Consider the following 26,973-nt stretch of genomic DNA (forward strand, 5'->3'; position numbering starts at 1 on the left):
CTGTACTAGCGAGAAGACCAGAGATAGGATCCCAAAAACCCATGTCGATTCCGAGGGGCAGGGTGCCCCCCTGTAATTCCAGTCATAGAAGACAGAGACAAGGGATCCATGGAGCAAGTTATTAAGACTAAGCCATATCAGCGAGCTCTGGGTTTGGCTGACAGACTCTGCCTCAATGAACAAGGTAGAAGAGAAATGAAGGAAAGTTTCCAACATTGCCTTGGGTCTTCACTCATGTGCGCACCCACACATGTGCATAGACACCACATAACACACATGAAAAGAAGGAATAGTCAAATGGTAGGTATCTAAAGGGTGGAGGGCTGGGACAGCAGGCAACCAGGGAGCTGGTAAAACAGGTCTGGTTTGTAAAAAAAAAAAATACACACACACACACACACACACACACACACACACACACACACACACACATCAGCACTCAGGAGGCAGATACAGGTGGATTTCTGTGAGTTTGAAGCCAACCTGGTCCAGGATAGCCAGAACTACACAGAGAAACCCTGTCCCGGAAAAAAACAAAAAACAATATATATATATATATATTATTATATAATATATATATATATATTTATATTTATGGTCATCACTCAATAAATAATGTTTTTCATTTTCATTTTAGACAGGACCTTGTTAAGTCACCTAAGCTAACCTTGAACTTGTGTACTATCTGCTCAGTAGCTAGGATGCCAGGCACATGCCACCATACCCTGCCCAGGTTTTTCTCCCCCCATCCACCTCCCACCCCTGTGAGACAGAACCTCATGTAGCTGGAGTCCCCCTCAAATTCAATATGTAGCTAAGGATGACCCTGAACTCTCATCCTGATCCAAGCACTAGGATTGCAGACGTGTGTCCTCATGACCAGTTTACGTGGTGCTAGGACTGGAACCCAAGGAGGGCTTTTTGAGTGGGAGCACTCCACCATCAGGGCTGAGCATGAGCACTGCACCCACCAAGCTATGTATGAGCACTACGCCAACCAAGCTGAGTGAGAGCACTGCACCAACAGAGCTCCATCCTCGGGCCCCCGACTGGGTTTCCTATAACCATGGAGGGTAACCTGATTCTCCCGTGTCCACCTCCCAAATAGGGTCACAAGCATGCACCACAGTACCTGACATTTTCTTCTTTTTACTGTTCTCTGTATCATAAATGACCTAAGTAAGGTGTTACTTTATTTCTTTGGGAAGCAAAAGCAGGTTCTTCAATAGGGCTCAGCTGGTAAAGGCACTTGCCTCCAAAGCCCAATGTCACGGGTTCAGTCCCCAGTCCGATATGGTAGAAGGAAGAAAACTCCTGAAAGTTGCCCTTTGACCTCCGCATATATATACATATGCAAAAATAGATAAAAGTAATTTTAAAAATATTTTTAAAGTAAATATTTAAGAATTAAAAACAAAAAAAAAGCAAACAAACACCCACCAGTGCTGCCTCACCCTCGGAACAGGAAAGGGGCCCAGCCCAGGGAAGGCCAAGGCAAGGAAGCAGGCACCAGGTTTCCGGGCCAGGATTCATGCTACTTTCTAGTAATACTAGGGTAGTAGAGCTGGGGGACAGGAACGTGTTTCAGGTCTGGCTATTAGAAGTCCTTCCTCTTCAGAAGTCCAGAATTGTGGGGGGTGGGCTACAAAGTGCAGGGGTCAGAGTTTCAGGGCAGGGACCTGAGTTCTCTCCTGTGTACAGAGTCTTAAATCCCCCAGAGGCGCCCTCTGTCATGTTACTCCAAGCCCCCGGGGAAGGGCAGTGGTGACAACAGGAGGGGCGTCACTGCCCTGAGCCTGCCCCTAGGAGAATAGGCCAGGCTTTGGTAGACAGTTTCTTTGGAGGGTCAGGTTTCCGCCAGTTATTTAAAGCCTGGCTCCTGGCAGGCGACACTGGCAGCCGCCTGCGTGACCAGGATGAGAAATCACAGCACTATCTGGGACCTGAGTGCCTATGGCAACTGGCGCTGTGGCCTTGGAGACTAATCTCCAGGCAGCAGGGGCCTCTCTTGGGGCGGGGGCGGGTTACAGTTCCCCAAGGGGTGGCCTCTGGCTGGGGGATGGGGCAGGCCCCTGGCCCTGCAGAGGGGACATCTGCCCAGGTGCCCAGACACAGGACAGGACTTCCCACAGCCACAGACTCTGTGAACTCGTGTGTGCGTATATATACACAGACACACAGACACAGACACACACACAGACACACACACACACACACACAGAGACACAGACACACACACACACACACACACACAGACACACACACACAGACACAGACACACACACACACACACACACAGACACACACACACACACACACAGACACACACACACACACACACAGACACAGACACACACACACACACACACACACACACAGACACAGACACACACACACACACACACACACACACACACACACACACACACACACACACACACACGACCAGCAGCTCTCACACATTGCCCTAGCATGCTTGGGTTTCAAGCTGGGAAGGGACCTCTTGATGACAAGAAAATAGACCACTGGGATTAAAACCAGGTTTTGTTTTGCTTTTTGGGTTGTTTATTTGTTTTTGTTTTTTTAAGGCAGTGTCTCAATTAGCCCAGACTGGCCTCTAATTCTAGAGGTGGCTAACGATTACCCTGAATCCTGGTCCTCCCACTTCGATCCCCCAAATGCTAGAGTACAGTCATGTGTCGTGGCCACATCAATTTATGCTAAAGATGGGGCCCAGGGCAAGCACCCTACCAACTGAGCCCCAGTTAAAAGGTCTCATGTAGTCCAGGCTGGCCACAATCTTGCTATGGAACTGAGAATGACTTTGAACTCCTGATTTTCCTGCCTCAGACTCCCCAATCCTGGGATTACAGGCTTGCACCAGCAACATTTGTCCATCGGTCGGTCCAATCGTCCCCCCAAACTCCCCCACCCCTGTAGGGAGAGATCTGTAAGCACCTGTGGCCAAAACAGGTGTGGTCAGCACCATAGGTACCTACAGATCTCTCACTACACCTCCCCCGCTTTTTTTCTGGGCCAGGTTTCTCTGTAGCTTTGGAGGCTGTCCTGGAACTCGCTCAGTAGACCAGGCTGGCCTTGAACTCACAGAGATCCGCCTGCCTCTGCCTCCTGAGTGCTGGGATTAAAGGGGGCACCACCACCACCCAGCTATTTGTCCCTTTTTACTATGACTGCACTTCTATCAGAGGCAGAGATAAGGAGTAGGAATACAGCTCAGCTAGCAGAACACTTCCCAGTTTGCACAAAGCCCTGGGCTCAATCACCAGCAATACATAAACCCGGCCTTCTTGAAGCCAGCCTGAGCTATATAAGACCTTACCTCAAACATAAAACAAAAACCAAAACAAACAAGAACCCTCAGAAGACAAAATTAGTGACAAGCAAGAAGCACAAAATGATGGGAGGCAGTGGGGGGAGTGGTTCCCCAAAGGAGACGATGCCAGAGCTGACCTCAGCAATGCAGTCATCAAGGGGGACGCCTGCCCCACCCCAGCCCAAAGTACCCACCTCCCAGGCCACAGAGTCGAGCAGACTTTGAAGGCCTGCCAAAGGACTGGCTGCCCAGGAAACCCAGCCGCCAGCCTGGGCCGCCCACGTGTCGCGGTCAGGGTTGTGCAGGACAGTGGCCTTGGCTGGGGGCTGGGCTAGTGGGTGAGGTGGGGACCAGGGTTGCTATGCTGAGGGGAGGAGCAGGAAGTGGTGGGTGAAGACACCAAGATGGGCCTTAAGGCCCTGGGACCAAGGACAGTCAAGCAAACAGAAGGGCTGAAAGCAGGTGCAGTGCCCAAAGGGTGATGGTTATGGCAGATGTAAAGCTGCCCCTGGGGTCAAGGCTGGAGTTTGAGAGGTGGGGATCATGCCAAGGCTGCTGCAGACAGGAGAATATTGAAGCAGTGATTTGGGGCACAGAGTCTTGAGGAGGAGAATTGGAGACTAATCCCAGACATCTGATTCAGATCTTCACATGGATATCGATACCATGAGGAAGAAAGAAGGCAGGAAGGGTAGGAGCTGAGCTTCTCTGGGTGAAGGATGACCAAGGCCCGTGTGGGTTAAGGGGTTGTGGGGCTGGGCACCTGGACTGGAGAGACAAGGTCTGAGAGATAGGTGGGAGTACAGTGAAGACCTCAAGATCTGAGAGATAGGTGGGAGTACACTGAAGACCTCAAGTGGATGACAAGAGCTGGAAGAGCAAGCAACAGAGACACAAGAGAGAGAACAGAGAAGGTGGAATTAGGGAGGTTGAGGAAAACTGGCCACTGACCCCAGGGGAGGCGGGTCAATGGTCAGGAAGGGCACCAAGGTAGAGGGATTGAAAGGCAGATGGAGTGGAATGGGGAGGCTAGTAAGAAAAGGACACAGAATGGGCTCCAATTAGCTTCCTTCTTTAGGAAGGAAAGAGGATTGGATGGACACACAAACTACTTCAGGTTGAGGATCATGCTTCCCAGCCCTTCATACATGCAGAGTTGAAAACCCACATACCAAGGGACACCCAGACTCCACACCCTTTCCACAGGCCCAGAAACTGGTTAGAAACTCAGATGACCATCTCAAAGGCCAATGAAGGCTCCCCACCTTATGGCCAGTTTCTGGTACGTTCAGTCTGTTGGGAAGGTAGTGAGGTGGTCAGACCCAAAAGCTTGATGTGGTGAGACATGGTAGCCCCGCCAACCTCCCTTTTTGTTCTGTCCACTGCTGACTGAGGGGCCCCACAACAGTGCCTGGCATACAACAGGTGCTCTATAAGCAGTCACACACTAAGGAAGAACTACAAAATACTGGAAGAGAAGCATTACTTCTGTGTTGTGTGAACACCCGGTACACATGGACAAATGAAGACTCGTGTTGAGGGCGCTGAGTCAGTTAATTTCGTTTGCTTGTAAGAAACAGGGTCCCAGGTTGGCCTCCCAACTTGCACAGAGCAGCCAAAGATGACCTTAACTCCTGATCCTTGCTCCTCCCCCTTACCAGGGCTGGGATCACAGGTGTACGATACCATGCCTGGCTTATGTGCTGGGGATGGAATCCAGGTTTCCTTCGCATAAGGCAAGCACCCTATCAACAGAACTGCCACCCCGAGTCGCCATCATTATACAGGGGCATCCTCAAATTAAATGGTTGTATCTGGGTGACTGAACAATTGGCAGAGGAGGAAGTAAAGGGTGCCAGCACTGGCATATAAAACCCTCCTGCAAACACTAACAATTGCCTAGAATCCCCCAGTGAGAGGGCTGGGGGGTGTGTCTCAGTGGTAGGGCACCTTCCCAGAATCCTCCAGTGAAGGGCTGGGGTGTGGCTCAAGAGGCACAGTCCTCGCCTTGCAAGTGCCTCTCCTTGCCTCAGCTGTCTCATAGCAAAAGGGTATCAACAGCTCTGGAGAAGGCGAGGACTATAGGTGAGGCCACGTGGACACTGTCTGATATCAGGCTAGGTAACCCTGAGCACTGGTTACTGAGCAACTGTGATTACCAGGCTCTGCCCTGCCCCCCATGGCTCTGACATCAACTCTCCCTGTTGCCTGTTCCCTGCCACACACAGGGGGAGCAGAGTGGGACACGCAAGCCTGTATCATTCATCTGGGAGCCCAGGGTACGCTGGCCGCCAGCGGCAGATGCATGCTTCTCCACACCGGTGTACCAATGTACTTATTCCAGAACAGGAGGGATGGCCGGATGCAGCGCAGAGACGCCAGAGTTGGGGCAGTGCCAGCCCCACGGGCGAGGCTGTGGTGGGAGGCCCAGGAGGGTGTCTCTGGAGACCCCCTTGCCAGACGTAAACACGCCTTCTGAGAAGATCTAGGAGGTGGAGGGGCATCAGGTCCTTTCATGTCGGGAAATGAAGGCTGAATGGAAAACAGCCAAAAGCTCTGGGATGATCTAACTCTGGGCGCTGGCTTGGGGGTGGGGTGGGGTGGATGAGAACTCTCCCTTCTGAGCAGGCTGCCCCTCCCACTGCCGCCAGCCCTTCTACCCTCTGAACCAATGGGGTGAGAGCAGAGCCCCAGGAATGGCTGGTGCGGGCATATCAGGACACTCAATTCCGCTTGAGTCTGAGCATTGTCCGCACCTACCCACCACAACTTGTTTCCCTATCTACAAAGAGAACTTAAACTATGAGTTAGTGATGTGAGGGCTCTCGGCCTCAGCCGCAGCAGGAAGGACGACTCCTCCCTCAGTCTGGTCTCTTCCACTATCCTAATCCACTTCACAATATTCTCTATAGTCATTCCGGCTGCCCCAACCACCCGCCCCCACCACCCCACCCATGTCCTGCCTAACCCCTGCCACGACCTGAACGCTGCCCAGCTCCTGTCCCATCTACTACCGCTCTAACCTCTAGGTTGCATCATCCAAGAAGATTCTCTTCGTGGATACCAGTGCAGCCCAAGCCTGCCAGTCCCAGTCCTACACCAGCCTACCTTCATCTACCTAACGTTGTGTGCCTCTGATTAACTGCACAGAAACCCACGCCTTGTGAGCTGGCTACAATTCCTAGCACAGAAAAGAAGGGCTTAAGGTTTATTTAATTTTTTTTTTTCCGAGACAGGGTTTCTCTGTGTAGCTTTGGAGCCTATCCTGGCACTCGCTCTGTAGACCAGGCTGGCCTCCAACTCACAGAGATCCGCCTGCCTCTGCCTCCTGAGTGCTGGGATTAAAGGCGAGCACCACCAACAACCAGCATTTTATTTAATTTTTTTGGAGACAGAGTCTTATGTAGCCTAGGCTGATCTCAAACTCCCTATGTAACCAAGGTTGACCTTAAACTACTGATTTTTCCAGCCTTCATCTCGAAAGTGCTGGGATTACAGGCATGCACCACCGCACCCAAATTATATGATGCTACTGAGAGAACCCATGACCTCCTGCACGTAATGCAAGCACTCTCCTAGCTGAGCCACACCCCAGCCCCTCACTGGGGTATTCTAGGCAGGGGCTCTACCACTGAGCCACACCCCAGCCCCTCACTGGGGGATTCTAGGCAGGGGCTCTACCACTGAGCCACACCCCAGCCCCTCAATGGGGGATTCTAGGCAGGGGCTCTACCACTGAGCCACACCCCAGCCCCTCAATGGGGGATTCTAGGCAGGAGCTCTACCACTGAGCCACACCCCAGCCCCTCAATGGGGGATTCTAGGCAGGAGCTCTATAGCTGAGCCACGCCCCTGCTCCCAGACTTGCTGCCTTGCCCTGCCCTGCCCACCTTTGATCCTCCAACCTATATTCAGAAGTCTTCAGAGCCCCTGGGAACCTTAAGAGGATAGATGCAGCCCATCAACTGGAGACACAACACCTACACCAGAATAAACCCCAGGCAGCTGGGTGTGACTCATGCCCATTATTCCTCCATTTGGAGGACTGAAGCAATGGAGGATCTGAGTTTAAGGTCAAACAGAATAAAACTCAGAACTTGCATGTCCAGAACTGCATGCATCCATTCCAGAATGGGGCAACACCTGAGATACCCCATCTGCCCCATGAGCCAAGGTCTCTCCTGGAGGAAGCTTGTCTTGGTTGTTAGACTCTCACCTATCAAACTGTAAGCACTGTGTTCTCTGAGGTTCAAGGAGACGTAAGGAGACTTAAGAGTTCCTCCAGGGGAGACCAGAGGTTCTGATGAGTGACACCCAGTGCCTCTCTTCCCTAGGAACCACAACCAAGCTCTCCCAGGCTTCACAGTGGTCTGCCTTCTCTTCCTCCACTGGGTATTTTAGACCATGCCCTGGCCAGCATGCGTGCCACCGTACCTGGCTTACTGTCTGTTTTGACACAGAGTCTCTCCAAGTTGTGCAGGCTTGCCTTCTACTTGTGATCCACAGATGGCATCTATGTCCCTTTTGCAAGTATGTCCTGGTGCTCAGGTAGACGACTGTAAACTAGACTAGTTCTATCCAGCCTGACTTTGCTGGCAACTGACGACTCTGTCCGGGAATATGACAAATAGAAGAGCAGGTCTCTCATTTGTGGCTGGGCCTCAAGGCTCAGGCGGCAGGACTCATAGGAGGGACTCATAACACAAGCTTGGAGAAGCAGAGAAGATCAAGGACACCAGCCACTAAAAAGGTCTTCCAAGCTGAGACCTGCAAGCCATAACTGGGCCCAGGAAACAGACCAGTAATACAAAAACATTCTTTATAGCCAGGCATGGTGACACACACCTTTAATCCCACTCAGGAGGCAGAGGCAGGCAGAACTGTGTGAGTTCGAGGCCAGCCTGGTTTATAGAGTGAGTTCCAGGACAGGTGCTAAAGCTACACAGAGAAACCCTGTCTCAAAACACTAAATAAATAAATAAATAACTGACCCCCCCCAAATCAACTGCACATGTGCACCATAGTGCACACACATATACACTCAAGAAATATTTTCCCTGTTAAGGTTCTTCTTTATTCCCATGATGCTCAGAGAGGTGAAGTCACTTGCCTGAGGCTACTCAGCAGGCCAGTGGTCAAGCTGGAACTCGAACTCACTCCTGCCCAGCTTCAAAGGCCCTGATGTTTGCACTGTACTCCACTGTGAGCTGGGGATGCCCCAGGCAGTGCCATGGCCTCTGACTCAGGAAGACCAAAGAGCATTTCAGCTTGGAGGTGCTGAGAGCAGTTTCAGGCTGTGGCTGGCCCAGGGTGGGCGGGCAATGGATCTGGATCAAAGAGGAGGATGCGGTTTGCCCACCTGCCTGGGAGCAGGGCGGGTGCTGTGTCGGCACCTGGAAGCCAGGGTGCATGGGGGAAGAGGGGAGTCACCTCCCTTGTAGGGCCCCACTCACCCCCAGCCTGGGCCTTGCTAGAAGCAGCTATTCCTGAAAAACCAGCTCCTAAATAAACACAAGAGACCAACCTGGCGCAGTCACAAGAACCCCCCAGAAGCTGCCAGGACCACCCTGGAGGTGGGTGGGCTGGCAGGGGTCCTGTTCTACTGATGACCACCTGGGAGTATCCCAGGTCCCACCTGCACCAGCTACTGGCCCAGAGTTTCCCAGAGTCTCTCACTGAGTGCTAGCCCCAAGGGTCCAACCATTATGGACTTCAGCAGACGTAGGGAAAACATGGGGGTGGGGTGCTGAGGTTGGCAAAATTTGTCAGGGGAAGGCTAGGATAACCACACACGCACAAAAGTTTTCAAACCTCCAAACCCATGGCTGGGGTTGTAGCTTAACTGTAGAATGCTTGCCTAGAATGTGTGAGGTTCTGGGTTTTAGCCACAATACTTCAAGGAAAGTAATGAGGGAGGGAGGAAGGGAGGGAGGGAGGGAGGGAGGAAGGAAGGAAGGAAGGAAGGAAGGAATGAAGGAAGGAAGGAAGGAAGGAAGGAAGGACAGGACAGGACAGGACAGGAAACAAAATCCACACAAAAACCCACATCTGAGCCAGGAGTGGTAGTGTACACTTGTTCTCAGGAAGCTAAGGCAGAAGGACTAAGAGTTCAAGACCAACCTGAGCAGCCAGGGCTGCTACACAGAGAAATCCTGTCTAGGGGAAAAAACAAAAAATCCTAAAAGGGTAAGCAAGATGGTTTAGTGGGTAAGGACACTTGCCACCATACCTGACAACCTGAGTTCGACCCCCAGAATCCACACGGTAGTAGGACAGAACAGAGTTATGCAAATTGCCCTCTGACTTCCAAATATGTGGCACGTACACACGTACCCGATAAATAAATAGTTAAGAAAATAGAGGTGGGGCTCAGTTGTAGAGCGCTTGCCTAGCATACACAAAGCACTTTTGAATCCCTAGCACTTCATGAGCCAGCACTTGAGAAGGGAAGGCAGGAGGATAAGTTCAAAGTCATCCTTGGCTAAATACTGAGTTAAAGGGCAACCTGAGACCCTGTCTCAAGAAAGGGGAGAGGGGAGGAGAGAGGGGAGGGCCTCATCATACAAAGACAGACAGACAGACAGACAGACAGACGCCCAAAGTAATACAGCCCTGTTCTGTCTCACATAAGTCAAGGCTGTGAGGGCCACAAAAGCAACTTGGAATTTCCACACCAAACAAAGCAGCTACAACAGGGGACCCCAACTCCCAGCTGACTCCTGAAGCAAGGGGAGCATAAGAGATGGACATGACCTCACTCATCAGACTGCTCCCCTGCCTGGCACCATCCCAATCCTAGCTCTCAGGGCCCTACAGCATAGATTGTTCTGCAGCCCACCTGGACAACAGAGGATCCAGGGCCAGAGGCCCTGAGGGCGGCGGTAGAAAGGTGTAATTTCATCACAGGGGCTCGCTGTGTGAGTCACCAGAAACGCCGGATGAAATTCCAGCTCCTGAGACCAGAGGTGGGTTCATTCTTGGCCTCCAGTCAGCACAGAAGTGGGCACAGAAGGCACTCTCATAAAAAGGGGAAAGAGGGCCCCCCATTTTGGGTAGTTCCAATTGAGCATACAAGTTCTTTGGGAATGCCTGGATTGCCCCTGAGATGTAGGTGTAGATGTGTGTATGTAGTACAACCACAACACAATGTCCTATCCAAGTGACTGACAGGAACCAGGTCTGATGTGAGATACCTGTAATCCCAGAATTTGGGAGACTGATGCAGGAGGAGCTCAGAGTTTGAGACCAATTTTACAAAATGAGTCCTAGGCCAACCTGGGCTGCACAGAGAGACCCTGTCTCAAATAGAAAGATAACAGATTTAGTTGAGTTGTACAAGGCCTACCTACAATCAGGCATGGCTCAGCAATGGAGCACTTGTCTAGAATCCCCCAGGGGGGTGCAGGAGGCATGGCTCAGCAATGGAGAACTTGTCTAGAACCCCCCAGGGAGGCACTGGGGTATGAGTGAGCAGCAAAGTGCCTGCCTTGAAAAAGCAAGGCCACTGGCTCAATGGGAGTGAGAAGGAAGAGAGCAAAAGGATTTATTCCTGGTTCAGGACACACCAAGGGCTGTACCAAGTGGAAGAAGCCAGTCTCCAAGGCCACATACTCTGTCAGCCCATCTATGTGACGCTCTAGAAATTTAAGATTAGAGACAGAACACTGGTGAGTAACTGTCAGGGATGGGACTAACAACCTGACAAAGGGACTGAAGGACAGTCCCTTGCTCTGATAAAGGTGGGATCATGTTGGCATGTGCACCAAAAAAAGACCTGTGATGGTATAGGCTTGTCACCAGCTGTCCCTCAGCCAGTCATCCGGAGTACACACAGCCATAATTGGTGGGAGGCTCTCACCGGTGCTGTTGAGAGATTACCACTAAGGGCAAGTGCCCTGCGCATTTCCCATTGGCTGGTGAAATGACCAATGGATGGATGGAAAAATAAAGTCTCCCCTTATTTTCATTTTGCTTTCACTCCTTTTTAAAAATTCAATATTTATTTATTATTTTTATGTGTATGTGCTAACATGAGTTTATGTGTACCACTTGTGTGCAGGAGCTCAAGGAAGCCAGAAAAGGGTGCCAGAGAACTGGGACTTGAGTTTCAGTTGTTTGTGAGTTGACAGAGAACCACACCTTTTAACAGCTGAGCCACCTCTCCAGCCACAATTCCAAAGGGTTGCTGTATTTTTCAGACAGTTTCAGTACATAGCTCAGGCTTGGTCTCAAACTCTTAATCCTCCTACCTCAGACTTGCAAATACTGGGATTACAGGTCAATATTACCACATGCAACCCGACTCCCTCTCAGGGTTGTTCTGCCAACAAAAAGATCATTTTAAATGTATTTAAAAAATAAATAAATAAATAAATGTATTTTAATGTTATTATTGGTGTGTGTGTGTGTGTGTGTGTGTGTGTGTGTGTGTGATGTATATGCTGGTCATACATGTACTGTGCACATATGTGGAGCTCAGAGGATAACTTGCAGGAGTCACCGTGCAGGTTCCAAAGGTTTAAATTCAGGTCATGGGGCTGACCATCTCACTAGCCTTATCTACATTTTAAAAGAAGCAAGCTGTCCAGACAGTAACAGGCCAGCCTGGTCTACAGAACAACTTCCAGGACAAGCCAGGGCTACACAGAGAAACCATGTCTTGAAAAAAGGGTGAGGGGGAGGTGGTAAGAGATGGGACCTAAATGAGCCACTGACTTAGATGAGATCATAAGGATGAAGCCACCATGATGTCACTGCTGGGTCTTTAAGTAAAGGAAGTGAGGGGTGGAAAGAAGGCGAAGTGATTAAAAGCACTTACTGCTCTTGCAAAGGACCCAAGTTCGTTTCCCAGCACCCACGTGTGGCAGCTCACACCTGTAACACCAGCTCCAGGAGATCTGATGCCCTCTTCTGACCTCCACAGGCACCTCCTCACATGTGCACAAACCCACACTCACGAAAACACATATATACATAATATTTAAAAATGAAATCTTGGGGTTAGAAAGATGGCTCCGTGGTTAGCACCAGACCTTGCAGAGGATCAGGGTTCGATTCCCAGCACCTACATGATGGCTTGAGACTGTCTGAAACTCCAGTTCCAGGGAATCTGATGCCCTCTTCTGAACTCCCAAGGCACTGGGCATGCAGTTAGTACAGAGATAAACATGGGTGCAAAACACTCATACACATAAAATAATGATAACAATAATGAATAACTAAAAACTTTTAAAAGAAGTAGAGGCTTCAAGTCGGCATTCTTTCGGTATCACCATTCAACGCCTCACACCTGCACCAGAGTGCCCCACGGTCATGGAGGCCCTCATAGTAGAATGTGGTGAATCTTAGCACTTAGGAGGCAGAGGTGTACAGAGGTCTGTGAATTCAGTGCTAGCCTGGTCTACATAGCAAGTTCCAGGCTAGACAAAGCTAAACAATGATACATACATACCCTGTCTCAAAAAAAAAAAAAAAAAATCTTGCCAGGTGGCCGGATGTGGGACCCTTAATCTTGTACCCTAAGAACGATAAACTAAAGAAATCTCCACCCATGAACTCTTACCCAGCCTGCAGTATTCTGTTATAGCCACAGTAAATGGGCTAAGACACATGTGCTCATTTCAAGTTCCCCCAGGAAGGCAGCCCTTCTCCCCAACCTGTGACCTTCATAGGAAGAGATGCTGACTCCCTACCTTCAGAAAAAAAAAAAAAAAAGAAAGAAAGAAAGAAAGAAAAGAAAAAAAAAAGGCAGGTGCCGTGGCATGTACCTTTAATCCCAGCACTTCGGAGGCAGAGGCAGGTGGATCTCAGTGAGTTTGAGGCCAGCCTAGTCTACAAAGCTAGTTCTAGGACAGCCTCCAAAGCTATACAGAGAAACCCTGTCACAAAAAACCAAACCAAACAAACAAACAAAAAACAGACTCCCCACCTTGACACTATAATGGGGACAGCAGAGAAACCGACTCCTAGTGCTCAGTTTTTGGCTTTACATATTTTGTATTGCTTTGCTTTGTTTTTTGAGGTAGGGTTTCTCCATGTAACAGTTCTGGCTGTCCTGAGACCCTAAATCTTCATGTCACCCAGACCTCTCTAGAGAAAGGGACCTTAGGCCCCAGTGAAGTAAACCGCAAACTACACTAAAGATGTTAAAGACAAACTGTGCGGTGGTGGTGTACACCTTTAATCTCAGCACTTGGGAGGCAGAGGCAGGAGGATCTCTGAGAGTTTGAGGCCAGCCTTGTCTACAGAGTGAGTTCCAAGGCAGCCAGGACTACACAGAGAAACCCTGTCTCTAAGAAACAAACAAGAACAACAACAAAAAGAAATTAAAGACACCAGGTGGGATGACTGGGGTAAAGCATTTGCAACCAGGTGGATGTTCAACCAAATTCAATCTCATGACCCACATGGTGAGAGGAGGAGCTGATTCCTGTCCTCTGACCTCAGCATGCATGCTGTGATCACACACACACACACACACACACACACACACACACACACACACACAAACACACACACATGACTCTTCTCCTCTGACCTCTACATGCATGCTATGTCGTGCACAGACACATAGACATACTACAATATTAAATTTTTATATTAAATTCTAATTTTTAATTAAAAGAAGGGATGCTGGAGAAATGGTTCAGGGGTTCAGAACACGGGCTGCTCTTTCACAGGACGTCGGTTCAATTCCCAGCCCCTACATGGCAGCTCACGACAGTCTGTAACTCCAGTTTGGGGGGCATCTAACACCCTCACACAGACATACACGCAGGCAAAACACCTGCGTGTTTTAAATCTTTAAAAAGAAAAAGCTAAAAAAGCCAGCAGTGGTGGCACATGTCTTTAATCCCAGCACTCAGATAGCAGAAGCAGACGGATCTCTGTGAAATTGAGGCCTGGTCTACAGAGTGAGTTTCAGGACAAGTTCCAAAGCTACAGAAAGAAACCCTGTCTCCAAAAACCAAATAAAGAGATAGATAGATAGATAGATAGATAGATAGATAGATAGATAGATAGATAGATAGATAGAGCTAAAAGAAGGGCTCAGCTGGTAAAGTGCTTGCAGCACAAACATGAAGACCCACATTCAATACCAAGAACTCAGAGAGAAAAGTGAAGGTCAATGAGGTGGCCAGTGGGTAACGGTGGCTACCACCAAACCTCACAGACCCAAGTTCAGTCCCCAGGACCCACATGGTAGAAGGACAGAACCAACTCCTGAAAATTATCCTCTGAATCTTGGTGCACATGACACACACACAATAGTAATTAAAGCCCAGGTGTGGTAGCAATTGTAATCCCAGCACTGGGGAGGCAGAAATAGGCAGATCCCTGGGGGGTCACTGGATAGTCAGCCAAGCTTACATGGCAAGCTCTAGGCTAGAGAGACCTTGTCTCAAAACTCAAGGTGGAGGGGTTAGAGAAATGGCTCAGTGGCTAAAAGCATGGACTGTCCTTGCAGAGGACTCTAGTTTGGCTCCCAGCACCCATGTCAGGTGGTTCATAAGCACCTGTAACTCCTGTTCCAGACCAATCACCTCTGGCACCCATGTGGTAACACAAGTGTGTGTGCTGTGTACACCACACACACACACACACACACACACACACACACACACACACACACACACACACTTAAAAATAAAACAAATCTAAACAAATAAAACCAAGGTGGAAAAACAATACAAGGCAGATAGTTCCTAAGAAACAAAATATCCAAGGCTAACCTCTGGCCTACACACACCTCTCTCTCTCTCTCTCTCTCTCTCTCTCTCTCTCTCACACACAACACACACACACACACACACACACACACACACACACACACACATAAAGTTGCTCTGTCCCTGGAGCCATAAGGTGAGCCCAGACCCCAAGCCCCTCCCTCCTCTGCCCCATACCTTCAGTCCCCTACAGCACAGAACTATAGGGCTAGCAGATAAGCCCCAAGATCTCCAGTTCAGGGTGCTCTATAAATGAACAGTAGCTCTTAGTTGAACTACGTCATCCCTTACTTATCTGCAGTCCAAATTTAACCAACTGTCCTTATTTTTATTAGCTACATCTAGACTTCAATAGCAGGTGGTCCTGAAGGAGGGAGACAGGCAAACCTGCAAATAGCTCCAGATCAACCAGGCTCCACTCAGGGTCAAGAAGAAAGGTATCTGGAAAAAGTGTCCTACACTCCCTGTCGGGAACACTCCATGAGTCATCCCACACCCAGAGGTGGATAAAGTCCACGCACCGAAGAAAACCTCATCTCATCTCCCCTGAGTCAGCACTCAGAGCCCCTTCCTGTCCACAACTGTCACCTGGGACATTGTGTCTAGAATTGACAAGGGCATCCAATCACAGACCATGTCAAGCTATGTCCTTCTAGAACAATGGCCCAAGGTAGGTGCAGGGGCAAAGGTTCCTCTTGGGTCATAGGGCAAGGCAGGAGGTGAACTGCAAGAAAAACTCAGGCTCCCTAGCTTCCCACCATCCTGTGCACCCTCAATAAGCTGCTGAGCCTCAGTGACCATCAAAACAGGAAGACTAGAAAGAAGGAAGACTTCAAGCCAGCCATGAAGGTCTGCCCATGGGGAGGTAGAGGCAGAGTCTCATTAGCTACCTCTCTCTCTCTCTCTCTCTCTCTCTCTCTCTCTCTCTCTCTCTGTGTGTGTGTCTGTCTGTCTGTCTCTCTCTCTGTCTCTCTCTCTCTGTCTCTGTCTCTCTCTCTCTCTCTCTCTCTCTCTCTCTCTCTCTCTCGTTTCTCAAGACAGGGTTTCTCTGTACCTTTGGGAGATGTCTTGGAACTCACTTTGTAGACCAGGCTGGCCTCGAACTCAGATATCCACTTGCCTCTGCCTCCCTGTCTACTAAATAATAATACTTATTTAGTATTGTTTTGAACAAAATCTTAATCATTCACTTTTGCTGGGCAGTGGTAGTGCAAACCTTTAATCCCAGCACTCGGGAGGCAGAGGCAGGACGATCTCTGTGAGTTTGAGGCCAGCCTGGTCTTCAAAGAGAGTTCCAGGACAAGCTCCAAAGCCACAGAGAAACCCTGTCTCGGGGAGGGGGGCGGGAATCATTCACTTTTAACAGTAAAGACTCAAGAGCCAGATACTGGGTGAAAGCCTGATAGCTCAGAGAGGCAGAGAAAGCACCCAGCTGTCCTTCCTCTTCCCTGACGACCCAGAAGCCTCAAACAAGTCCCTTAAACTCAATGTCCCTCACTTCTACTTCCTGTGCGTCTCTCTATCTGTCCTCTTGACTCCTCCTTACTCTCTATTGTTTTTTTCTTAATCCTATGCTCACTTCCTGTCAACTGGTTGCTTGATCTACCTCTTGAACTATGGTTGACTTAATCCTATTTACAATAGTCAAGCAGAAAGCTCTTGGATTAAAGGTGTGTGCTAGGGCTGAGCCACACCACAACTAGAAACAGGTTTTTCCAGTATATCATGCAATCTCCGGGTTCACAGTGTGATCAAATATCCTGCAACATTTTAGTGTGTGTGTGTGAGTGAGTGAGTGTGTGTGTGTGTGTGTGTGTGTGTGTGTGTGTGTGTGTGTGCGCAAGCAAAGGCCAGAGACCTCAGGGGCTGTTCCTCTGGAGACACAGTCCACCTTATTTTTGTTTGTTTTGTTTTTGAGACAGGGTCTCAATATGTACCCAGTTGGCCTGGAACTCACTATGTAGACCTGGCAGGCCTCAAACTCACAGAGATTCATCCACCTGCCTCCATCTCCCCAAGTGCCTACACCACCACTCTCAACTGCCTTGTTGCTTTGTTTTGTTTCTTAAGATCAGGCCTATTGATGGGACCTGACAATCCCCAAAAAGGCTAGGTGGGCTGGCCAGCAAGCCCCAGGGATCCATTTGTCTCCTTGTCCCCAGTACTGGAATGACAAGTGTGTACAACCACGCCTGACTTTTTACAAGGATGCTAGAATTAACGAACATTACCATGATTAGGTGCCAAGTGCTTTACCTATTTCCCTAGCAACAATCAGGGTTGTCAGACCATAGACATGTGTGCTGACCAGGGCTCCCAGCTCCTCCATGCTATTCCACTCCTGAGGCCAGAAATCCCTCCTTCTCAGGCCCACCTCCACCATAAGTCTCTGCTGGGACTTCTCTACTCCCTGAAGGGTCCATGTCTCTATTTCTCTTCATCCAGGAAAGCCTTTATGCCACATGAGTTCAGGCCAAGCCTGGTGGCACTTGCCTGCAATCCTAGTACTTTGGGGGGCTGAAGCAGGTAGATCATGAGTTCAAGGACAACCTGGGCTACATAGTGAGACCCTGTCTTTAATTAATTAATTAAAATAAAATAAAAACCAACTCAGTGTGAGGTCTGAGCCCACAGCCAGGATCCTGCTCTGTTCCCTGGGGCTTCTGAATAAACCCCCACAAATCTTGCTTTTCAAGTATCTGTCAAGGTTTCTGCAGGTCCCAGGCAACTGGCTTGTCCTAAAGAGCCTGGCTTGTGTCACTGGCTGCTTGGCACACTCGAGCCATACACACACACACACACACACACACACACACACACCATGCACAAGCACATCTGAACAGAGGCAGGAAGGATCGGACTGGGGAGCATACTGCCAGGCTTGTGTTTGGGGGAACACACAGGTTGGGATACACACAGGGTGTCCCTTGGGAACCAGGAACAGAAGATGTCCTTCCTGGAAGGTCACTAGGACTACTACTAGGTAGCTCATAGCTGTAATTCCACCCAGCATTTGGGAGACTAAGGCAGGATGATTGTCCTGAGTTACAGATCAGCCTGAGCTATAAAGTAACTACCTAATTAACCTAGTGCTTCACAGCTTGAGTGCACGCACGCATATGCACACAGCCAGTTAACAGAGGATTTCATTCATTCATTCCAACATGTCACTCAACAAGTGAACAGAAAGATCCTATCCCCACTTGCATCTAGTGCAACCAAGGGACACACTGGAACAGCCAAGCAATAAGGGACAGAAGAAAGCCAGGACAGTATGGAAACACAGATGTGGTAGGCTCTAGGGACAAAGCATAACTAGGCAAGTCTTGAAGTCTGAAAGCAAAGAGGAAAACTCCACATGGTTACACACCCTCCTTTAGCCAGGCCCACAGAAGGATGCCCTGAATGCTTCCAGGGTGTCCCAGGTGGGACAAAGTGAGAACAACCAGGGTCCAGGCAGCCGGGAAATGCTGTCTGTGGTCCTGAGGTCACACTAAAGACTTGATGAATACCCCAAGCCTTCCCACCAGGCAAGCTCAGCTCGGGTCCCCAACAACCCAGCTATTACCCAACTGTGCACGCCCTGATCTTTGCACACGCAGTAATTGAGCAGCTGCCTCCGAGACCTCTATTATTATGTCTGTCTTTGGGACTATTTCCAAGCACCAGGCACTAGACTGCCGCGTGTCAGGGGCTGGCTGGGCTCTTGGGAGCCTGCCTTAAATGATAACAAAAATATCATTAGTCTGTAAATAAAGGACTCCCCCCATCTAGACAACAAATCCCTTAGTAAGTTAGGCATACCCCTCAAGATACTGTCTCCAAGACCAAACTCCATGTCCAATGACCAGACAAGGAGGACTGCATAGATCCAATCCTTTCTTGTTTCCTTGTCTAGGATCCACTGGGACCCTTGGAGTTGGAACTGGAAATTTCTAGGTCATCCTCAGAGCTGGCTATAGAATGAGATACAATGTTAGCTTTCTACAACACAGAAACAGGCTGGGGGTTCCGACAACCCCCTACCTCCATGCTAGGCCTGTTTCTATGTCTGCCGATAGCTTCTCTAAAGAGGCCAAAGTCAATCTCACACACTCCTGAAGCCCTAAACAGGTGGCTCATGGTGTCGGACAGTATGGGCACCCCATTTTGATGCCCCACTACCCAACCCCCTCCCAGCTGCCAGTCACGAGCCTCCTACCACTTCCTCTTGCTCCAAATAGAATAAATAATCGATGCGGGTGCCCTTTCCCTCTGGGAATGACGCTGCTAAAATAAATGAACCGATCAAGGCACCTCCCAAGGCCAGAGACAGGAGGGCCATAACAGAGGAACACGGAGCACTGACCACGGATCGCCCCGGACGCTGCTCTGCACTCGAGCAGTAGTAACAGGAGCCCCTTGTAAGTCCCCACTCCTTTGAAAGGCTGCGGCAGCCCGGCCATCACACCCTACATTCCAAACACACGCTCCATAGGTGAGCCAGCTCCTGAGTTCCTTCGCTTCACCAGGATGGGGCCCCAGGAACTGCCACCTCAAGTCTACTCCTGGGATGCCGGGTCACCAGACCAGTTGCCAAAGCTGGAGCTCTACTAGCCGCCTGGCAGGGCAGAAGAACTTTAAAAGCCACGTTCCCCCAGCTTTCCCTGGGGCCTAGGCCAGGGAAAGGTTGCACTCCCAGTCCGGCTGCAAGCCTGGGTGTCACAACGGTCACGATCACTTCGTCTAGAGACTCCGGATGGGGAGACGCGAAGCACCCTTTGGCCCCTCCCCCTCCTCTTCAAGAACTCAGAGACCACCCACAGCCGAGGCTCCCCCAACTTGTTCCTCGGCACCCTCTGTGCCCCTCTTAACTGCCACCCTAAGTCTCCCTGCCGTCACCCCCAACCAACCAAAGAGGTCCGGCTCCTACCCTGCAAGCCAGCCCCTTTACAGGATGACCCCCAAAAGAAACCACCGCTCTGGGGCAGTGTGCGGACTCAGCTTGCGCTTTGGGAGACAGGAGAGAAAAGGGGGGAGGAGGTCTTTAAAGCCTCTTTCCGACGCCCCCTCCACCAGCCTCCCACAGCAGGGCAGCACCACTGACCTCATTCGCCCAACTGTATCCGGGCCTGCCGGGCTCCAGGCCAGTGGGGCGCCTCTCTCTCCACCTCCAGGGAATGTGAGGGTAAGAGGGGTGACGGCTTTCCCGATTCCAGCAGGTATCCGGAGGGAAGAAGCTGACCATCCCAACCCATCCCCCTCCAAACTCGAATTATAATCCCGATCACGTGCACACACACCCCAAAAGGCGGGCCTTAGAATTGAGACACCTGGAGGGGGAGGGGAGGGGAAGGGACCTCCCATGCACACAACACACTGAAAGACCGGGGGGGGGGGTGCAAAATAGGGGCTCAAGGCCAAGGCAAGCTTCCGAGCACCCCCTCTCCATCGTTCTCCACCCCATCCCCCACTCCCACCCCACCCCCAGTCAAACTTTCTCCTTTTTTACCTTGCAGGATCCCCAAGCGCTCCGGGCGCCCCGGCCCCGGCCCGGTGGCCAGGACTCGGTGAATCCAGTCGCCTCTGGTTGCCGAGTTAATAATCCGGGAATGGGGACAGGGTCAGTGGAGGGAGGGAGGGAAGGAGGGCGGACGCGGTGCGGGCGGGCGGCCGGCCGGGGGCTGCGCGGGGCCCCCACCCCCGGCGCGGGCTGCGGCGGAGGGCGGGGCGCGGAGCGAGCGCGAAGCCGAGCCCGGGCTCTGGGAGGTTCTCTCTTTGTTCTGTAATCCCAGTAAGATTGCCAGCCATTCGCCCCGGCCCTAATCCCAGCCCCGCGCAACACCACCCTCCATTGGCTGTCATTTACATACGGGATTAGCCCGCACGGCCCGCCCCGTGCCACCGTAGGGGAGGACTCACAACCTTAGGGCCTCGAAAGTCCCCCAGCCGCGGATTAGAACCCCCTCCCCGGGGAGATCAGGGTACATCAAGGTCACCCAGAGGACGCCTGGAGGATCCCTGGGTGGCTTGCCCTGCTGGTTACTGTTATCCCGAAGTGTCCAAGGTCGGGAAGGGAGGGACCCCAGGTTTCCATCTTGGATGGCCTGACCCAGGCTTTTTATTTATTTATCTCAGGATCTCAGAAAGCCCAGGCTGCGGTCAAACTGATTAGGGTCCTGAGCACTCAGGACCTAAAAGTGAAGATAGCCTTGAACACCTGAAAGAGGGGTGGGGTGGGCTCCATCTCCCAAGTGCTGGGATTACAGCCTTGCTCCTAGACCCAGGGAGGACTCGAACCCAGAGCTTTCTGCATGCAACGCCACCGGCAACCAACCACTCTAGTAACACCTAAAGCCCTTAATGTTGTCGTTTTAGGACAGAGTTTCACACACCCCACACTGGCCTCAAACTCTCTGTGTAGCTGAGGGCAATCTTGTATTCCCGCTTCTCCTGCCTCTACTTCCCAAATACTGGGATTACAAGTGAGTACTACCACACAAAATTTTTGGATCCAGGCTTTTATTTTACCTTCCATCTGACCATCTCTATATGCTACTAAATCAAGGGGGGAACATTCCCCGCTAACCTCCCAAAGCCATATGTCCTAAATCACCCCAGCAGTTGGTAACCAGGAGGTTCCCTGAGTCCCTGACCAGGCCTTTGCTGGGGGTTGGTGCCTCAGAGAGAAAGATGTGTATCAGACTAGTCCCCAAGCCACCCAGGGAGGTCCTGCCCCAGGTCTGTAAGGCAAAGATTAACAGAGTCAAGACATGGTGGAACTTGCCTGCAGTCTCAGCACTCAGGAGGCTGAGGCAGGGGGATTGTGAGCTCACCACAGACTGGGTATCATAGGAAATCCAAGACCAGCCTGGCAATACAGAATCCCTGTTTTAAAATAAAACTTTTTTTTTTTTTTTTTAAGAGCTAGGCTTAATGACTCGCACCTATAATCCCAGGGCCTGAGAGTCTGAAGCAGCAAGAGGACTGGTGAGACTTTGAAACCCACCTGGCTATGAGATCCTCTATCAAAAAGTCAAAACACACACACACACACACACACACACACACACACACACACCCTCTTTCAAGCACACACTCACACACAGACATGCTCACAGTGAGTTACAAATATAGTTTGGTTAGTAAGTAGAATGATTATCTAGCATGTGTAAAGCCCTGGGGTTGACCTTCAACTCCAGCTGGTGAGGCAACAGGAGGATTGGGAGTTCGAGGTCATCCTAAGCCACATAGTGAGTTTGAGGCTACCCTGGGCTACATGAGACTCTGTTTTAAAAACAAACAAACAAGAATCTACCAGATCCTAACGGTGCCTAGCTGGTCTCCTTCCAGCCCTCCTCCTACAAACACATCAGGCCCAGATCTTAGTGACAATTAACCTTGAATGACCATCTCTGGGGACAAGCTCACAAGCCTGTCTCAGGGAGCTCCTCCCCTCGTGCCAGTAGAGGGGTTTGGGCAGAGCACCAGGGATCTGGAATGAGGCCATAGGTGATGGGCCCCCGGAGACCTAAGGATGCCTTAAAGCCACCTAAATGGCCCCTCTGACCCACTTTGCCCAGTGCCTACCCTGGTTTGACACCAAGGTCAGGGCAAATATCAAGGGTCTGGCAGCTGAATGTGTAAGTTCAAATCCTGGCTCTTCCAAGTGACCAGGGGCAAGGCAGTTCCCCTGTCTGAGTTTCCACTTCTCCCTTCCCACAGCCTCTCTGCCAATCACCACCTGACTCCCACAGTGGATAAGGCTGAGAAAGGAAGTCAGATGTTAATCACCTGCTAAATGAAAGTATGTAACATGTAAGATGTATATGCTTGTTGGGTAGGGAGAGGTGCCTACTATCCTAGCTACTCGAATACTGAGGCAGGAGGATTGAAAATTCATTGGTTGGCAAGATGGCCATGTGAGGAAAAGGCACTTGCAACCAAGTCAGATGACTTGAGTTTGATCCCCAGGTCCCATGTGATGGAGGAGAACCCACTCCGTGAAGTTGTCCTCTGCCCTCCACACATGTGCCATGACACACACACACACACACACACACACACACACACACACACACTCACACACACAAATAAGTAATAAATAAATGTAAATAAAAGAAGTTTAAAGCTACCCCAGGCTACACAGTGAGGATGTCTTAAAAGGGGCTGGGTATGGTGGTCCATGGATTTAGTCCCAGAAATTGGGACCAAGAGACAGACAGATCTCTGTGAGTTCAAGGCCTGCCTCCTGGTCTACAAAGTGAGTTCTAGGACAGCCAAGGCTACATGGTGAGACCCTGTCCAAAAAAAAAGGCAAAACGGAAAGATTCTGAGATGACAGCTCAGTTGGTTTGGTTAGGTTTTTGTTTTACATGTACAAAGATTTTGTTTGTTTGGTTTTAGAGACAGGGTTTCTCTGTGTAGCTTTGTAGACCAGGCTGGGCTGGCCTCCAACTCAAGAGATCCGCCTGTCTTAGCCTTCTGAGTGCTGGGACTAAAAGAGTGCGCCACCACCGCTTGGCACAAAGATCTGAGTTGAAGGCCTATAACCTAGGGATGACTCCTCAGTTAAGAACACATACTACTTGCACTGGAGAGATGGTTCATCAGTTAAGAGCACCGGCTATTCTTCCAGAGGTCCTGAGTTCAATTCCCACCAACCACATGGTGGCTCACAACCATTTGTAATGAGATCTGGTGCCCTCTTCTGGTGTGCAGATATACATGCAGTATACATACATGTATACGTAATAAATAAATCAATCTTAATGATAATATAAACAACACATACTATTCTTGTGGAGGGCCTGAGTTCAGTTCTCAACACCCACTCTGGGCATCTGACAGCTTTAGCTCCAGGAATCTAATGACATGTAGCATCCACCAGCCTCTGCATCCAAATGTATGTACCCACCCCCCACACACAAATGTATGTACCCACCCCCCACACACAAATGTATGTACCCACCCCCCACACACACAAATGTATGTACACCCCAACACACAAATGTATGTACCTACCCCCCACACACAAATGTATGTACCCACCCACACACACACACAAATGTGTGTACCCACCCCCCCACACACAAATGTATGTACCCACTCCACACACACAAATGTATGTACCCACCACACACACACACACACACAAATGTATGTACCCACCCTCCACACACATACATCTACATAATTTAAATTTTTTTAAATACATTTAAAGTTTTAAGTTTAAATTTAAAATCAAACAAAACTTGCTGGGTAATGGTGGCGGACGCATTTAATCCCAGCACTCAGTAGGCAGAGGAGGGTGGATCTCTGTGAGTTCAGGGCCAGCCTGGTCTACATAGGGACTTCCCCATGGCTACATAATTGAGACATTGTCTCAAAACAATACCAATCAATCAAACAAAGTACAAGTGTCAGGAATCACAGTACTCCTATGGAGGGAGAGAAGGGAAGAAAGACCCTCTCTCCAACAAAGAGGAAGGGAAGGCTTGTCTTCTGACCTCCACGTGTTCACGTGTGCTCACATTCTCACACATGAATGTGTATATGAACACACATGCAAACACACATACTGACTAGGTAGAAAACAAGGAAGGAAGACACTTAATACTTACTTACTTAAGAGGAAGACACTTAATACTTACTTCAGGCCTATATACATGCCTGCATGCATACACGTGTAACATACTCATGAAAACACACGTATCACACATAGACATACACACACACACACATTAAGAGGGTGTAGAAACAGAGAGGAGCCCTCTGGAATTTGGTAGAAGCCTCTCTTTCCAACTGAGAATCTAAACTCCAACACAGTCAACATTTGCTTGAGTCTTCTCTCCTTTTCCAGCTGAAAACCTATAAATCTCTACCAGTCTCTAGAAAAAAAAAGAAAAAAAAAAAACTTGTGGGATCCCAGGGGCTACTGGCTTTACCTTATCAGATTGTCATCCTGTCCAAGGTCCCCATTTTATAATCCCAATTGTCCAAAGGGGTTAGTTAGGTAGTCAGATAGCTTAGTAGGTAAAGGCACTCGACACAAAGCCTTATGACCAGAGTTTGACTCCCCAGCTCTATGTGGTACAAGGAGAAAACCAATTCCCTCAAGTTGTTTGTCCTCTGACCTCCAAGTTAGGGCACTGTAGCAACTATAAATGCCCCCACATAAATAAATAAATGAATGTAAAAAAATTAAGAGGGGAAAATGTTGCTTAGCACCTCTTTAAGATTTTAAGAGCCATTAAAATGGCTACTTGTCCACTCCTAAGACAATTAAGTGTGACCCTTCTATGAGAAGCCCACACCAGACTCTTGTGTTTTTCTTATTCTTTCCCTAAGCAAACACTTTTCTTTCCTTCTTTCTTTCTTTCTTTCTTTCTTTCTTCCCTCCCTCCCTCCTTCCCTCCCTTTTTCCTTCCTTCGAAGCTTCCTTCCTTCCTTCTTTTTTTTTTTTTTTCATGGTCTATGTAGCCCTGACTAAGCTGAGACTCACTATGTAAACCAGGCTGGCTTCAAACTCACAGACTCATAGAGATCCACCTGCCTCTGCCTCCTGAGTGCTGAGATTAAAAGTGTGTGTCACTACACCCATCTTCTTTCTTCTTTAATAAACTCCAACCCCTCTTCACACTGGCTCATCATCAAAATCTTTTCTTCCTTAAACCATGGATCCAGTTTTACCTGAGTTGAGGTCCATAAAAGATTAAAGGAACTAGGCAGGCAGTGGTGGTATATGCCTTTGATCTCAGCACTTGGGAAGCAAAAGAGGGCAGATCTCTGAGTTTGAGGACAGCCTGGTCTACAGAGTAAGTTCCAGGACAGCCAGGGCTACACAGAGAAACCCTGTCTTGGGGGGGAAAAAAGATAAAAGAAATTCTGCAGGCTACTGGGGGTGATAAAATGGAGTTGTGTCTTAGTCTCTGCTGCTACTGACAGTCTGTTGGTTTCTAGTCCCCCAACCCTAAATTCTAGATCTTAGGGCCCTCTAGAAATGAGACCTCCTGGGGAGGAAGACCCTTGGAGCTCAACATTGCTGTCTGCTATTTGCCAACAGAATACACAGCAGCAGGGATAAAGTAAGGGGTGGGTATGAAGTCTGTCTTACAGCCTCTGGGTTCCTGCTGCCTCCCAGAAAGGCTAACCAACCAGCCATACACTGTCCATTTCCAGGCAGAGAGCAGGGAACAGTTGGCAAAACAGAAACCGTGCCCTGCTATGTCCCAGATTCCATTCAGTCACATGTGATATGGATTGTTTTTCTTTTTTCTTTTTTTTTTGTTCTTTTGAGACAGGACTTCTCTGTGTAGCCCTGGCTGTCCTGGAACTAGCTTTGTAGGCCAGGCTGACCTCGAACTCAGAGATCCGCCTGCCTCTGTCTCCTGCATGCTGGGATTAAAGATGTGTGCACCATAATCTGATTCAATATGGATTTACCAATGGGTTCTACTGGTGCTGTGTACCTTAGGCCAAGCCACTCAGATGCTCTGGGCCTTATCTTCCTGAACATTACATATGAAACAGAGCTAAAATAAACTGGGGTGTGTGTGTGTGTGTGTGTGTGTGTGTGTGTGTGTGTGTATTTCATATAGCCCAGGCTAGCCTGAGGATGATTCAGTCTCCTTCATGAACCTCCTGATACCCGAGATTGCCTGGTTTATGGATGGAACCTGAGGCTTTGTGCACACCAGGCAACATCTACCAACTGAGCCACGTTCCACCTTCAACTTGCTGGTTGTAAAAGCGAGTGTATTGGGATACCCTGCTTCCCTGTTGCCCCATGAGCTCCTGTGACAAGATCCATTCTCTCCCTACTGGTCACCTGGGATGGCTGTCCAGTGGATTTGGTTTCTAACCTGCCTGAGACCTGGATCTCTGCCCTCCAACAAACCAGTATGATTTCCATCTATGCTATTAGACCAC

At 49.7% G+C, this 26,973-nt stretch overlaps 1 protein-coding gene across 13 annotated transcripts in view; it reads right to left on the reverse strand.

The window, feature by feature from the left end:
- The window catches only part of Gtf2ird1 (GTF2I repeat domain containing 1), an 88,700-nt gene extending 67,940 nt beyond the window's left edge, over positions 1-20,760 (reverse strand). For 5 of the 13 annotated variants that reach the window (XR_004769530.1, XM_027416121.2, XM_027416126.2 and 2 more), the window contains exon 1: positions 20,150-20,301. Coding sequence is in view for 11 of the 13 variants with exons in the window: in XM_027416121.2 (XP_027271922.1) it covers positions 20,150-20,290 (141 nt within the window). In the remaining 2 variants the exon portion in view is untranslated. Of the gene's footprint in view, positions 1-20,149; positions 20,302-20,554 lie in introns of those variants that run through there. The other 8 variants (XM_027416131.2, XM_027416129.2, XM_027416127.2 and 5 more) reach the window with 3 other exon arrangements.
- Positions 20,761-26,973: the final 6,213 nt, after the last annotated feature.

The sequence above is a fragment of the Cricetulus griseus genome, chromosome 4, assembly GCF_003668045.3.
Source record: "Cricetulus griseus strain 17A/GY chromosome 4, alternate assembly CriGri-PICRH-1.0, whole genome shotgun sequence".
NCBI classification, from domain to species: Eukaryota; Metazoa; Chordata; class Mammalia; order Rodentia; family Cricetidae; genus Cricetulus; species Cricetulus griseus.